A 16,500-nucleotide genomic window follows, 5' to 3' on the forward strand; every position below is an offset into this window, starting at 1 on the left:
AGCACAATCCTGGAGCTGGGAATCACTGTCTTGTAAAACAAATATCTTCCAGATTTTGTAGTGCCTGATGCTGGTTGCAAACTGTTGGTTGTCAGGTTCTTCCTTTTCCATTTATTTCCCAGCCCCACATGTCTGCTACTCCTTGTCTGCTATATATCTCCTGTTTATTGTTATTTCCTTGCCCCCTTTGTTTTAATAACTCTTTTACTGTAGATTCTTGTAAAAACAGCTGCTCTAGACAGTAAAAAAAGAGAAAAGAATATCTGGAAACAGATGCCCTGGCATTGCTTCAGCTGTAATCTCCTAGATTTATAATTCCTCTTCAGTTCAATATTGATTCAGAATAAAGCAACTCAAAACACACTGGCAGCTCAAAGCTTTTTGTAGTCTTCTTCTATCTTTCTTCTTCTCTGCCATGACATTTATTTCCTTTTCATGCAAACAACTAAAGCATACAGAGGAATGAACCAATGCAAGCTGATGAGAGACACCCAGGTGCCTGTGGAGCAGAGGGTTTATGTCTGCAGAAGCTCAGAGGAATGTTGTCAGCTCATTTTTTATTGTTATAATTTCTTTCCTCTTGCCCAGCATTACCTACCTCCTCTCAGCATCCTCCCTTAAGTCACTCCCCTGTGTTTCAGGGGCTTACAGTGACCCTGAGGCTCACACAAAGGGGATAGCAGCCCAGCATCCCCAAGCTAGGGCATGGTACCTGTCATAGGACACAGCAGTGGCTGTTCCCTTGGTTCTGGATGCAGTAGCCCAGGGACTGTGCACTGGGGCTCCTTCTCAGCCTGTCTGCTGCTGAATGGCTGCACAGGCATTGGGCAAGTCCCTTGACACCACACTGAAATGGAAACACTAGCATTTCCTTCCCATAAAGGGCCTCGAGAGCCCTCAGAGAAGGGCAGGAGCAAGCTATTAGCAGACTTCTTTCAGGTCTATGACAAAAGGTCCATTTAGGATGCATGTATTAAATATACTGCTTATATCCCCGCCAGCAAACACAAGCACCAGGAGACCCTGAAGCCTGCCTGTAAGTGGCTAGAGGGCCACATCATCCATCCACCAGCATGCAGCTTTCTCCTGACTTACCCCGCATTGATGAGACCTACCTAAGTACAGAGCAGAAGAGTTGTTTGGAGTGTAAATGAGGAATCTGCTCCTTTGCACATTTCCCTCACATCAGACAATGCCATTTCCCTGTTACATCTCAGTTTGTGTCAGGGCTATTTGGTTTGAGTTGTTGGCACTGTTTATGGCTGGCTCTTCCCTTCCAAGCCCAGTCCCTCCTTTCTCCCTCCTGACAAAGCTTTGCCAGCCCTGTGGCTGTGTTATCCCAGCAAAGCTCTCATTTGGGTACCATAAATTAGCCTATTTATGTCTTCTTCAACAGAAGGTGTAGCCTGGGCTCTCTTCAGTTTGCACAATCCCAAGAGGTCTCCAGTTATCTCACCCAGATAAACTACCACCTGCACCCTCTAAGCCCAGCACACCCAGGTTCTTCCCTGGTTTCCACAGCCCCTCCAGCTGCCTTTTCCTATGAGGACAGCACTTGCAGCCACACTTCTCTATGCTTACCTAAAGCCGGGCACTAAGAGGCATAAATTTAGGAAGTGGAAGTAAAGGATCAGTCCTGTGATAGGCCAAGAAGCATCACATCTAGCAGAGACACACACTGCAGAGCGTTTGACTTGGGGAAACGAGCTCCAGCCATCTCAGACAACAGCCAGGCTGGCTGCCTCCACTGGCTGGGAAAGAGGTCCATTGATTCCCCTGCCACATGTCAGCCTGGGGCTGGGAAACCCTCAGGACATCATTTACTGTGCCCAGAATAGCAGACATTCTCCTAGAAATGCTCCCAGAGGCTCTACATCAGCACAAGAGCTACTCTTCATGCTCTCTTGTCTGTGGACTGGGTTGTCCTTTCTCCAGCAGGCAGGAAGGATGGGGATGTGCATGGTTTTAGCAAGATCAAAAGCCATGTTCAGCACATTGGCCCAACCTGGAACATGTGTTAGCTGGGAAGAATGTCACAGGCAGGGGTGGATTCTGTGCCAAGCATCCCCATGGTCTCCAGGCGACATCAGACACAGGCTGCTGTAACCAGTAAATGACTCCTGCTCTCTGCCCTGTTTGCAGCACACGGGTGATCCTGGAAAGCCATCAGAGAAGGGCAACAGTGAAGTGACTCAGTGCTTCAGAAAAGCACCTTGTGGTGCAGAGGTGGTTGTGGGTCTGGGGGTGCACGGGTGCATCTGCACGTCTTCAAGGTGTCAGCTCTGTGACTCCCTGGATCTGTGCTCAGCTCAACACAACAGTGTATTGCATATTCTATTCTGCTCCCTCTTTCCCATAGGAATGCTCCAGGACTGAGCTCTTATGTGAGGTCTACCAGCCTCTGAGCAAGATGTGCACATAAGTTTGTGACAGAGATTCATTAGGCTTATTGCATACCCTGTCAGACACAGTTACAAGAACAAGTGGGTCTGACATAGCTTTCTAGCAAGATTTGCAGTTGTGTTGCTCTTTCTCAGTCTGTCTTTATTTCTGGGATGGAAGGGGGAGCTGGACATGATGGTGGCTGGAGAAACAGCCTCTTTAAGTCTGTAAGACCTGTGTAAGGAGCAGGGAAAGGTGATTTACCAGCTGATAGCATCTCTTGTCCAGCGCTGGACACTTACTGTGTGTTTGTGAGGCTCTGCTTCATCTGCAGTAGGTAAAACACACTCCAGAGGAAGGCAATGCAGCTCTCTCCAGCTCTGTGTCAGTGGGAGTGAACAGTGTTGAGGCTCTGCCAGGAGCTGGCAGGGACCCAGGGTGGCTCTCAAACCTTGATAAATCACAGTAACTCTTCTCCCTTCTTGGACAGCCCAGCAGCAAAACACGACACTGCTCTCTGAACTCTGGTTCACTCCGTTCCTCCCTCTCCCAGGCAAACCCATGTGTCAGCTCCAGGGAATCCAGGACTCCCAAAACTGACTTCCTATTTTTTCCCAGTTTCCAACAAATGAAGCAAGCAAACACCAGATTTGCATCTGGACATGCTGGGGCACAGCAGACCATGACCATCCATGTGCCTCTTCCTTGGTGATAGAGGACACTGATACCACCCCTTTGTCCCTGACCAGCAAGGGGCTGTTATTTCCCCTCTGCTGCCCCCCCCATGATATAGACAGGGCTCAGCCTCAGCTTCCCCTGGGAGGATGAATTTTCCTGACTCCTCTGAGGCTTTTAGGTGTGTTTTCCCAGGAGGGAAAGTCTGGGTGGTCCTCATGGGAAATGCTTTGCCTTGCAGTTCTATGTACCACAAGATGATGGTTATTAGCACACTTGAAGAAGCTGCCAGTTACCCTTCATCCTGCTGTATCTATTGGGAATAAGGCAGACAGCTCTGAACGACACTTTGCTCAATAAGCTCAAGTCTTAACCATAGGGCTGCTGAATTATGAATCCTCAGCAATAGTAACAGCAATTGCAGACTGCAGGGGAGGAGAAGGAAGAATCTGGGATTTCAGGATGAAGGCAGCACTCTGTGTGCTGAACTTCAGCTCTCCAAGTTCAAGCAAGCATTTTATGTAGTTAAAGAAGGTAAAAACACCTCCAAAAGAGCTCTTAGAAACGCCTGTTGGAACAGGGCCTTCCAGAGAGACAAGTGCCTCTTCATTGACCTCCAAATAGTCCATGTGTACTTTGTTATACTAAAAAACAATGGAATTTTGGTCAAATTACAAGGTTCAGCTGATGGGAGGGGGGCTGTATAAATCTTTACACAATGTCTTTGTGTGTCTCAGAGGCCAGAAGCATCAGCAGACTCTGAAGCAATATAAAGAATGAGAGCAACCCTGCGGACGGTGGGCAGTAGAAAGGAAACAAGAGGGTATCCAAACCTCTGGCTTTATGATCTGAGTTCACCTCTAAAAGACAGAAAACAGAAAAAACACCAAGCAGCTGAGCAACTCCATCTTTGACTGATGGTTACCTGAAGACACAAGGCAGCCTTGAGATGTGAAGCTCCTTGAAGGAGGGCAATGTCTTTGAGACACTGCAGAAGTGCTGACCTGACCCAGCATAACCCATGCTGCAATTATAACCACATACATCACTTGCAAGTGACCAAGTATAACCCCAGGCCCGAGTACCAAGTTCCCAGTGGCACAAAGCTCTCAGCATTCCCTGCCACAGGTCAGCATCGTGGTGTTGGTGGGCACCTGCTCTCCTCATCTCATCCTCTCCTCCCATCCCACACCACATCTGCCTTGCTTTTCTACTTCTCAAACACTGTTATTCTGCCTTTCTTTTTAGAGATGGAAAACAGAGGACAAAGGACCTGGTTTCCTTCTGGCTCTTGAACACAAGAGCCTTTGGAAAGGGCCTATTTTAAGAAAGGAGAGCATTCCCCCCCCCGCTGGAAAAGTGGCTCAGCAAGGGCAGTCTCAGTGCCATGCCCTCCAGTCGGGCACTTGAGACACCTGCTAGCAGCCACTTCAGCCACCAAATGCTCCTCCAGCAGTGGCAGAAATCAGTGTCTACAAGGGATGCTCCAGCAGGATTCATGGAGAAGGTGGGGAGATGCATGTCCTGGGGAGAGGTCCCCACCACTCACCCCCTGCACTGACTCCCATGCAATGCCACCTTCTCCCTGGTGATGGTAAGGGCACCTGCTGTGTGGCTCAGACCCTTCCAAGTCTGAGCACCTCACGTTCTCAGCACACAGGGCAGAAGAAGCAGGATGTTCCCATGATAAGGGCAGCCCAGGCTCCCCTCACAGATGGCAGTCATTGTTTTTCAGGGTAAAAAGTCCTCAAGCTGATTTTATGCCAGATGCAGAAGGCAGGACAGGATCCCACTGAGGCCATTTGGTGCATCTCACTCTGTGCTTAGCCCCAGGCTAGTGCTCCAGGAGCACATCTCACCTTGGAAAGCCGCAGTGAGCAGTGTGCCCACTCCAGCCTTGCATGGCAGGTCAGCCCCTGCCTTTTTGATTCTCCACTTGGGAGGGCGCTTCTTGACATCTGTTCTGAATTTGATTCTCCTCTATTTATGTTTTATAGCCCTTGTTCCTCTCCCCTTCATGGGCCTGAGCACAGTAACTTGAGAGGATATTATCCATGTCGCTCAAGTTTTTATGCTCTTCACTTAAATTTTCTCATAACCAGCTTTATTTTTCCCTTTCTTCTGGCTACCTTCAGCACTAGATTTTTCAGTGCTGGGTTAAGCATCTTTATTCTTCTTTCCCCTTTCCATAAGGTTATTTTTTAACGGTGTAAGGAGAATTCATCACACTTAGCAAATAACCTTTAATGAGATCTTGAGCACTTACATGTTCTTGATCCACCCTGAAGAAGACCTCAGACCCAAGTGATGCTACCCACATCCCAGGGCACATCCAGTGAATTGGAAGAAGAGCAGACCTCTCGTCCAGGCTGAGCTCAGTGAGGCACAAACTACTCACATTCACAGGAAAGCTGCAAGGCTCCCTTGAAAGCAGCTCTATGTTGCTCTCATGTATGTATTAGAGAATATCTTTAAGTTCCTCTTGCTAAAAACCATGCAACCCCATGGTGAGCACATTTTAAAAGCTGATACCCGTGCCAAGCACTAACAGCTGCTACGGGAAACAGGCAGAAAAGTGCGGCTGAAGGCTAAGATGCTCAAAGCTGCCTTAATTATTAGAGAGTGAGCTTCCAAATCCCTTGAGAAGCACAGAAAACATTGGACTCGGAATTTACGGTGTGCTCAGAGAAGCAGGAGCCAGGGAGGTTTGGGGACATCTTGACTGCAGTCTGCCTGGCTCACTCTGCTGGACTTGGAATCAGTCTGATTCATTGCAGCAGCTCGGAATTCAGAGCAGAGGGAGCAGACAAGGCTCATTGCCTATTTCAGCCAGAAAGACTGCAACAACAGTTGTGGTTTTCTTTTTTTCCCTTTAAATAAGGTCACTTGAATGGACAGCCAGGAATAGACTCTCTGTCTGCTCATCCCCAGACTAAGCCCCGCTGATAATTACGCACAAACTAAGGCTTTGCCTGAAGAAGCTGGGTCCCCATTAACTGCTAAAGCTCAGAGGGGAGAGCAGGGACTGTTCAGACCCTGCAAAGTGCAGCTTTGGGTTTTTTCTCCTCAATCAGTAATGGTCCTGCTGGTTGGGCATCCTGGCCCAGAGGTGGGCAACAGATTCAGGTCCCTCCTGGGGAAAAGCACATTCCCGTGCGAAGCAAATCCCCAGGTATATTGGTGCAACTGTTTGCAATGTGGAATGCATGAGGCTCACATCCTGCCTTGCTTCACGTTTTGCTCAAGGATTTCTCCTCCCAGCAAGCCATCTCTGCCTTGTCCTCCAGAACTGTGTTTCAACTTAAACATCAGCAATTTTCCCTGCCACAGGCGATCAGTGAAATTACCCCCCTGATTTAAGGCCAGGGGAGATAAGAGTGTGTTGCACTCTGTGAAACAACTCCAACAACTTGGTTGCTTTTGCACCTGTCCAGGCTGAAGATGGACACAGCCACTCCTTCCATTTTGCATCAGGCTGGAGGAGTGACCATTTTCAGTGGTACCCACCCTGAGTATCCTCCATCAGCATCCAGCTCCAGTCACCTTCTCCTACCCCACGCTGCTGGGCTCTGTTTATCCAAAGTAATTGCAGGCAAATTTCCCTGTTGATTGTAGGGATTTTGCTTGCCCAGGTGAATCCATTTGGAATATCATTGGTTCTATTTTGTTTATTTTACTGCTAAAAGATGTGCATAGGTCTGTCCTGAGCAGATAAACCCCCAGGTCAGCCATGCCACAGATAACTCTCTATCTTGCTTCCCAGCTAGAGGACAAGGATTTATGGATGTCGGTGCTGTCTCTCCACCCCTGGGAGAGATGGGGACAGGGTTGGATGCTCTCCTGCAGTGCCAGGGCCCGCAATTTTCGTCTAAAAGCCTGTAATCATCCTCGCTTCTATGAGCTATTGAAGTATTTGCATTGTTTCACAGCATCTCGAGTGGCAGCTCCAGGTTTGGGAAAGCCCGCAGGATCCCTGCAGGATGCGATGCCGGCAGGCACACCCCTGCCGAGCAGCAGAGGAGGGCTGTGCTCCTGCCTGCAGGTGGGCCAGTTCCTGGGCATTGCCTTTTATTGGGAAAGAAACCCACAACAAATCAATTCTGTTCACATGAGACTTGAGCTGAACTTCAACCAACACCAAAGGATAAAGAAAAGCCAAGGGAAACAAAACCCTGTTGTGGCCCAGCCGTGGTTGAGGTTCATTCATTTTTTAAAGATTGTTTTTCCTTTTCTCTTGCTGGTTAAAAATGAGATTTGCAGAAAAGAGGAGGCATCATCAGCACACAAATATCTATCACAAAAAACTGACCAAAGAATAAGTGAAGGAGCTGACTTTCCCTATGGTGCACCCAACACAGGGCACAGTGTGGACATGGAGACCTGGACCGGAGTTTCACATTCCATCCCTGTAGTGCCAACACGTATCTGCAGCATCCATGAACCCAACAAAAACCAGACTTTTGGGTGGTATTTTGGTCTCTATGTCCCCCTTGCAGACATGCCATCCCTCCAGCAGTATTTTCTCCTCCTAGCCTGTGCTGGCACAGTAGCTGGGGCCATAGAAAACCAAGCCTGTCTCACTCATGACCACTTAGCAGGAGAGGGAATCCCATAATGGTTCAGCTCTCTTGCAGGGATGCAAAGGACCCACTGCTTTCCATTACCCACCCCTGCAGGAGTCCCAAGGTCAGAATCCAGCCTTTCACATGAATCAGTCCTTGCCTGAAGGAGCTGCAGCCAGAGGAGACCAGAAGGCAGGACAGTACTGATTCCCTGTCTCTGCCATCTCATTTCCATGCTATCATGCCATCTGTGGGCTTTATTCCAGGAACTCCTGTCACATCCACACCCATTAGCAATTCTCTCTTGCCCATTCCCAGCACCCCAAGTCCCTCTGGTTATCTCTGATCCTCGTCCTTCACCCAAGGCTTTATGATGCCTCTACCCACTTTTGCTGTACTCTGCCCTGCAGCATCTCAACACACGAGCTGCAACCCAGGCAGCCCAGCCTGCTAGCAAAGAGAGCTTCCAAATGGGGATTGAGCTGCTATTAATTGATCCTATATTTGCTTTGAAAAGATGCCTGGGGATGGTACATCATTTCCCTTTCCAGTTAGATGCTTAAAAGCCACGGGCTTTCTTCTTTCTCAGAAACATAAATCTGTGTTTATTTTGCATGTACCAAATTAATCCCCAAGGCATTGCATCCAACAGGACAAAATCAGAGCTCTGTCTGCACCAAAACGCTTCAGGAGAAAGAGGACAGGGAGAAGTACCAGACCTTTAGTAGAAGAAATACATCTATTTGGGAGCTGCATGGCTTATAAATGACTTGGTAACCTCAACAATATTTACTTTGTCTTAGAGTGGGAAGGAAAGACCTAGAGCATCCATATCCATTTTAATTCCTATGAGTCTCTTTATTGGGTTTGATCATTCAGGATGCTCTTATATGTAAAATACTGATCTACCTGCAGCATGGGGCCACATTGTGTTCCCAGTTACAACTTGTGCAACTCTGCCGAAGTCAATTTACGAGGCAAACATTTAATTAGCAAGCAGGCTCACAATCCTAAATTTAAACATATGTCAAGCCAGGGAGTAGCTTTGTTTTAATTAACTCTAAAACTTTGTGGCTGTCATTTCTTTATATAAATGAGGATGCTCTGCCAAGGGCAGGCTGTAATCCTGTGTGCATACCTATGAAACTGCCTGCTATTTCACAACCACTCTTCAAAGAGCTCTTGCAGAGGCAAGGGGATGGGGATGTTATTATAAGGGTCCATATGGCAGCACGCTGGCACTGCAGTATTAAATCAGACCACTGTAGCTTTCCAGCCTGCAGTCTCATAGTACCAGGTAACATATATGTAGCCTCATTGTTGTACAATTTTAGGGGCTATGCATTATTCAACAGCAGCCAAAGTCTCCGCTCTGCCGGAGGTGATTCAGTGATGATAAAAGGAATACATTTTGCTCTAAAGGCAGAAGCAAAGGGATTTCATGGGTCAGTATCTTCTCCACCCACGAAGGAACAATGGAAACATTAACATCTCTAGTAAAGAAATCAGCTGGCAGCGAAACCTCACTGATAATTAAAATAAAAGTACAAGCTGCCTCAACATGTAGTTAGACTTGGGAACTGTAACTTGCTCCCAAATGCTTTCCTCGATAATTTGGATCTAGCAGCAGGCACTGAAATCTGCTGGAAGATGCCACCTAGTGGGTTATGGAAGTTTATTTAAGTTTAAATCCACTTCTTGGTGTGGGGCGAAGGTGGCAAGGGCTGCAGATGTGGGGGGTGTAGTGGTTTCTGTAGATTTCTGTTGCTGTTATTCACATTTCCCTGCCGGAGTTTACACTGGAAGAGACAATATTTATTTCAGTGGTCCCCAGAAGGGCTCGGGGTTATCACAGCTTTGCTGTTGGCATTAGCCGACATTAGCTCCCTGGCTGAGCATCTTCTCATCGCCAGAGCTATTTGCTCTCCAGTTGAAGAGTTCATCCACTCCCTAGTTTTGGAAAAGCTGTACCATGTTGTTTCCTTCTTAAAACACCCCCACCATCCACTGCCTAACATTATCTAGTTTATGATACAGTAAAAACCACTTAATTGGTACCCCAATGAACATTCCTTCATAAGGGGAACTACTGCTGGGGAGCTGATTCGAGCGATCCCATCTGTCGGAAGGCCGGGGAATGGGATCTTCATCCATGGAGCCCTGTGGACAGTAGCCTTGTTCCCCAGTGTTCCCAAGGGCCGAGCTGCATCCTTTTGGGAAGCCCCTGCATCCCCTCCGCAGAACCAGGCTAGGTGCTCCTGCAATACATCCCTAATTGCTATGGGCATCGCTAATTGCGGACCCTTTCCGGAGCAATTACCCACCTCGGTTTCCCCCTCCCTCTCCCGCAGCGCCCACCCAAGCCCCCGCGGGTGCCCCGGCATCATTCGAGAGCCGTAATTAATTAAAGACTCATTAAGGGAAACTCATTAGTGACGGGAGTGCACGGGGTGATGGGTGGGGTGGGGGAGTGGGCGGAGCCTCCCTGCCGCGATGGGCGGGGCTAAGGAGGCCACGCCTCCCCCAGAGCGCGGAGCGGAAGTGCCGGAGTTGCCGCCCGCTGCCGCCGCCGTGCGCGGGGCAAAGTTGGCTCCGTGAGGGCGGCGGGGCCGGGCCGGGCCGGGCCGCGCTGCGCTCCCTCCCGCAGCTCCCGGCTGCAGCCTCCTCGGCCGGCGGCTCCCATGCGGCGCAAGCAGAAGCGGCTGCTGCAGGCGGTGGGGCTGGCTCTGGCCGCCCTCGTCTTCCTGCCCAACGTGGGGCTCTGGTCCCTCTACCGAGAGCGGCAGCTGGAGGGCGGCGGGGCAGCCGGCGGGGAAGGGGCTGGGGCCGCCGCCGCTGGCGCTGCGGGGCCGCCGGGGGTAGCGGCTGGCGAAGCGCCGGTGAGTGTCGTTGGTCGCGGGGTGTGGGGAGGTGTGTATGGGGGGGGTGGGTGCGGTGGGGACCGGGGGTCACACGGAGGGAGGCTCAGCTTGTGCGCGGAGGAGAAGCAGTAGCCGCCCTATAGAGGAGGGGATGAAGAAGAGGGGTGTAGGGGTGGGCTCCTGTGCCCCTGAGCAAGGAGCCCCTTTCCCTTAGCGATGTCAGGGTTGGAAGGGGAACGCGAGCGCTCTCTCGCCAGTTCATAAGTGCGCGGACTGGAGGGTCTGCTTGCCTTTTAGGGCTGAGTTTGGTAAGGGAATACAGCACAAGGGGTTTGGCTTGTTGCTTTAAGAGGTAAGGAAGAGGCGCCTGCTCCATCCTTGCATATAAGAGGACGGCGATTCTGCCTCCCAGAGGTGTGCCTTTCGACGTGCCGCTTCCCTTTGCTTTGGGAAGGGGCAGGGAGCAAACATTACCTGTTACCTCCGGATCCCCGCAGCGCTTAAGGCAAGGGCTAGTAGAAAGTGCCAGGTGGAGCTTGAGGATTACGTCTGTGTGCTGAGCCTCCTTTAGGGAGAGAGGAGTGGATAACTCTTCCTGAGAGGCAGAAGATGCCTGCTGGATACGTGGCCTGAAGATATTGCAGCACATGACTGCATGCCTTTCTTGTCCCACTGGAGTAGTAGTAAATTTAACAGCTAAATCTCTCTGTTGAGTGTGTGAGACAGGGAGGCTGGATCACTCAAATTAGACATTTGGAAGCTCGGTTTAGCAGCGTTTACTCTTGGCTATGCGATTGCTTTGTCTTCTCATTTTGGCTTACCATTAGGAATGATTGGGACTTGAAAGCTTGAAATGTCAGTGTGTAACTATTAGTTCGGCCGCTACTTTACAAAGCTCTGCTTGTTCATAACGATTTAAAACTCTTAGTTGCCTAATTCTTTCCCCCCTTGGAGGCTTGCCACTATGACTGTAGCATAAAGGTGGAGAAATCTACTATGGCAATTTATGCTCTGAGGGAGAGAAGACTCTCGGGAAGCGTTGTAGTCAAACTGAGTCTAAACTCTTCCTTTCCAGAAGAAATGTGTTCTGAAATTGAAGCAATTGGTGCGTCTAGGTATAATCATTATATCCCCGTAATGCCAAGAGGGAAAGGGATCAGCTGTTACCTGCCATAAAGCATCAATTTGTAGTGGATCCCAAAGCCTTCACAGACATCCTTTTAACCTACCCAGTGATCATTATGTACCTGAGTTCCTGATGTTACTGCCTTATGCCTGTATTTCTATTTGATGCAGGGAATCTGTTTTGCATGATTAATAAAGATCAAGCCCTGTAGTCCACTGCTCCATAGCTTCCCATGATGAAATGACTATTGTGAAATCGTGTCTTCCAGAGGTGGTGAGGAGAAAAACGGTAAAGATTCTTAGGAGGCTTCAAAGTTCCTTGTTGGAAATGGCAGTTAATTCTGGTCAAATCTATAAGGGTGAAAAAAATAGTGAAACTGACTTTGTTGCTCTTCAGACATTGTCCTGGTACTGTGGGCTTTGGGTACCTGTAAGCTGAGCAGTTTGTACAGTGCAGTTCCTCATTGCTGATTTCTGTGTTGAGACTTCTCAATATTTAGATAGCCCATATTGCCCATGTTGTACAGAATGTTCACGCTGTTTCTTTATGTCTGCTTAAAGTATGGCAGCTGCCAGTAAGTTGAGATCTGCTTTTGTTTTGATGGTGTGTTGAGCTGGGCAGGAAATGTCTGTGCAGTTTACAGGAGAATTTGCAATAAAACCTCTCTGCGCCTCTGTAAATCAGAGTTACTGAGGTGCAGACTGAAGTTTTCATCTTCCACTCTATTTAAGGTGGAGTTAGAGGCTGCAGTGGGTCTGAGAGTAAGAAATGCTTGTATCATACACCTGTTTTCTTGAGGGATTTGGCCCTGAAATGATGGTTCCTGTTACATTGAGGAAGGGAAAGGATGTCCTAAAGGACAGCTGCCTCTCTTGGTAAAAATAACTTCAGATAAAGCAGTATAAAGACAAACCAGAGGGATTTGATTTGTTGTTTTTTTTCACTGTTGTCACAGAGGTATCTGCTAGCTGACTGCAGAGAGGTTTTTGAGCATCCTCAGGTTCAACAGTTCCAGCCTCTCTTCCTTGGTTCTGACAGGCATCCATGGGTTTTGTACTTACTAATCAACTTCCAGCTTGTAAATGAATATGCTGTTTGCTTGTTCATGAAGCTGTTCTGAAAAGCTGAGTTCTTAATGCTAAACCTCTAGATGATAGGATGCTATCTCATAAAGAATGATACAGCAGTCAAAGATTTTTCTTCTGTTTCTGGCTTTAATTTGCCTTTTTGTGCAGGCTAATTTTGAATTGAGGACATTTCGGATGTGATACAGAATTGAGCTTTTCAATGGAATCTCTGTCCAGGCTCATTCTTCTTCTTTAAACAGTATCTGCTGTTTCAGTCAGTGATTTTTATCTTTCAGAGTAACAGTGAAAGGTGGGGGGTTGGAAGGGAAGGTTTTAAGAAACAGCAGAATTAAAGCGAGAACATAGAATTGTGATGCTAAAATCTGAAGTTTAAAAGCTGCAAGGAGTTTTTGTACTGCATGTTACCTTCAAAACGGTGATGTATCAGTGTAGGCGATTTTTGCCGTATTTAATCTTTAGAGTGCCTGAAACAAATGTGTCAGAAAATGAAGCAATCAGAAGCCGTGTAAATACATTCTAGGAAAGGTGCTAAAGGCCTTCTGCAGAAGTGCCTGGGTACCTAATTGCTCCTGTATTTACACATTCAGGGGAAACCTTATGGTGGCTGAAAATAATATACTGCTTTAATAAGGTGGATTAGGTCTGTGTTCTTTCCTTTGGCCTTTGGGTTTGCTCCTCTGGAGCACTGTTTGGGTGTTTCTGGCTCCACAGCAAAGGGATGGCTGTAAGTCATCAAGGTCTTGTCCTCAAGGTCATGCTGCGAATCTCTTTAGAAAAGCTGATGTATTGAGTTATTCCTCACTATGGCTGCACGCTCAGAAGTGTCTTTTATCAGTGTATGTACAGCTCTGCGGATGGTATGAATAGGAGGTCCTTTTTCCACAGGGTATGTAACAGGTTTGGCTAACATCATGGCTTTAAATGGGGATGATAGTATCAAGGTACTGAAATGTTTCTGTTGACAGCAAGAATATTAGCTTAGGAGCTTCTTGTACTTCATGGTTGTACATTTTTGTTCACCAGTATGTGCGTATCAGTGTGCTCATTTAATGCAGATTAACTTTTGTGTAGTGTCATCTTTTTCTTTTTTCAACAAGTAAAAACAAATGTAGGAATAGCAAAAAGCTAGAGAAATGCAGGTTGTCTTTTAGTCTCTTGAATCTCTGCTGTCTGCCTCAGAGGCTGCTGTGCATCCTCAGCCAAAATGTTTAATGATGTATCCTGCAGCATGTAAACCACAGATGAGTTAGTTTGTGGGGTAGTGGTTTATGTCTGGGCTAATGCAAGTATTTATGCGATTCAGCAGAGATACTACTTTGTATCTGTGTGGTCAGGCTGGAGATCCTCACTCTACATGATGCCTGCCATTATGGGAATGTTGCATTTAAACTTTGAGAGATGCTAAGCTTGAGCATCTCTTTGGATTGCTGGCTAAAAGCATTGTAGCAAATCTGCTGCCTTTCATTGCATGTGTTTTCATGTAACATGATGCATGCTTTATGGAGTCACCCTGTAGCTTATTATAGTAGTAATTTGTGCTCTATAAATTAATCCATGAGCATGATCGAAGTGTATAAATCACATAGGTGATTGTGTGGTGCCCTCTGCTGCCAGCCGGCTGGAGTGAAGTGGGATGTACCTGCTCTCTGGTATGTTCTGAATGAGGAACCCACTGCAAGCATGTGATGGAAAAATGGTTTGTGAGAATGCCTCTTTTGGAAACTTTTGGGTTGTAAAATGACTTTAGTGCAATTAAGCTTAAAGTTTCCAGCTGGTGTTGCTGAAAATAACAGCCCTAATGATGAGCTGAACGGGGAGAGATGCTGTGCTGCCTTCCAGACTGCTGCTGCTGTGTCCTCCTCAGCAGAGGAGGATGATTGGCTTTGCCATTCTGACCTGGGGGTAGCTATGAAGCTGTCAAGGATTGTCAGCTTCATGTTGTGGTTGGCAGAAGCTAATAAGGAAGAGGGTGGTTTAGCAGACTCTGTGCTGCCAATGCTGGGGAGGGAGGAGAAGGGCTCAGGAAAGTGAGAGGAAAAGCTTTCAGCAATCTGCCAGCCAAAAGTAAATAGAACAACCAATTTGCCATACTTGGTAGGCAGATTTCTTTAGTAGTGAGGCTGGTTGTGCCCTGAACCTTGCAGCTGCCACAGGACTCTGGGGCCTGGCTCCTTGCAGACCTGTTAGAGCAGCTGTGTAGAAAAGCAAACTGAAAAGCTTGTTTTGGTAAGCATAGTGTAAAACAATGGGTACCTGAGGACTAGAAATGCAAGTGCTAGAGCTGAATGAGCATGTTCTGAATAAAGAGTGACTGATTTCCAGTATGGGCTACTCTGAAGTTGATCACTTCAGTGCTCTTGTGAAATTCCTTGGCTAGATAAGCATGGACTCACTTCTGATTAGCAAAGTGAGCTGAAGTGAACATGAAGTGGCCAAAATCATCCCACAGCTGTGAAGTGCAAAGCAGAACTTGGAAAATATGCTTCTAATAAACTGGAGCTTTCAGTGGTCTTCACTCAGTGTCTTGTTATTCCTTCTGGTGATTTTCACTGTGCTGGCAACACAGTGAACAAATGGGCTGTGTTCTGAGTCTCCAGTACTGCGTGAAAGTAAAAGGTTTATTATACTTGCTGTTCTTTAGGGGAGGTTATCTCTATCATGGAGCAGGTGGCGCTGACATTCAAACCTGCTCCGTATGCAGCTCTTAATAGCTGCAATGGTTCCCTTTCTTTCTGGAATGAAGATTTGAGCAGCAAAACTTTTGGCTTCTGATACCTGGACTACTTTTTAGATCATCAATGAAAGCCATAATCATACAGTACTGCTTGCTTTTGCTCTATAAATATGGATCAAATCCTGAAAGAAAGCGAGATTTAAGAGCATCTATAGTTACAAACTTTGTGACAGCTAACTGCCATGTGTTTGACTAAATGGACTAATAAACTAATGAAGTTTCTTACCACCAGTGTTGGTGAAATTAGGCAGAAAAATGCTATCGAGCAGACTTTCAGTTAGATCATATCACCTTCCACTCCCTGTTTAAATACAGTTACAGGCATCACTATAAAAAGATAAAGAACCACAGTTTACCTTCCTGTCGCTCTGTTTCCTTATGGAGCCAACTGTAACTTTTACATTGCATGAGAATAGATCCTGTCTAGCTTAATCATTGAGGAGATTGTTCTCCCTGTGTAAAAGCAATATGGCTGCTGTTCCTTTGCAGCTTTCTCCTACACCAGGCGATGCAGGGAGGCTGCCTTCAGCTTCTTTCTGGAAAGTGAAGAGTTGGTAGGGTGCCATAAGGAGTTTGTAGGAGGTATTCTGCTGTGTGCTTGAAGTATCACTGAAATTCATTTAGATCCTCTCTGAAAGCAGGCATTTCAACCTGCTGCCTTGGTGTCCTGTTGACTGTAGCAGAGCTGTGCTAGTGCACCTTAACCGGGGTGAGGTTCATGGCACTTCAGGATTGTGTAAATGTTTATGTAGACAAAGCTGCTGTGGTATTTACCATCAGAGAACACACTTTCTCTAGTGTCCATCAAGCTTCATGTTTTCCCTCCTGTTAGTTCTGTAGTTAGCAGGTACTCTGTAGAGTAACCTTTAAGTTATGCTGCTTTAGGTTGTTTGATAGTAGCATGAATAATACATGATACTGCGTAGGCAGAGGGAGAGAGGTGGCTTCAGTGACTTTGTGCATGTGAGATCTTTTAATAGTAATAGGTATTTTCAGGTTAAGTGACCTGAGTGTATCTGTAGATTTTCTCTGCATCACCTGTACTTGAAAACTGAAAAGGATTTTTTTCCAT

The 16,500-nt window shown here is 47.2% G+C and overlaps 1 protein-coding gene across 1 annotated transcript in view; it reads left to right on the forward strand.

Annotated features, from left to right (window-relative positions):
- The first annotated feature begins 10,300 nt into the window (after nucleotides 1-10,300).
- GALNT10 (polypeptide N-acetylgalactosaminyltransferase 10) overlaps nucleotides 10,301-16,500 on the forward strand; it is an 89,417-nt gene continuing 83,217 nt past the window's right edge. The window contains exon 1 of the mRNA XM_005147177.3: nucleotides 10,301-10,498. Within this exon, the coding sequence (XP_005147234.1) occupies nucleotides 10,301-10,498 (198 nt within the window). The remainder of the gene's footprint in view (nucleotides 10,499-16,500) is intronic.

Source organism: Melopsittacus undulatus, chromosome 10 (assembly GCF_012275295.1).
Source record: "Melopsittacus undulatus isolate bMelUnd1 chromosome 10, bMelUnd1.mat.Z, whole genome shotgun sequence".
Classification (NCBI taxonomy): domain Eukaryota; kingdom Metazoa; phylum Chordata; class Aves; order Psittaciformes; family Psittaculidae; genus Melopsittacus; species Melopsittacus undulatus.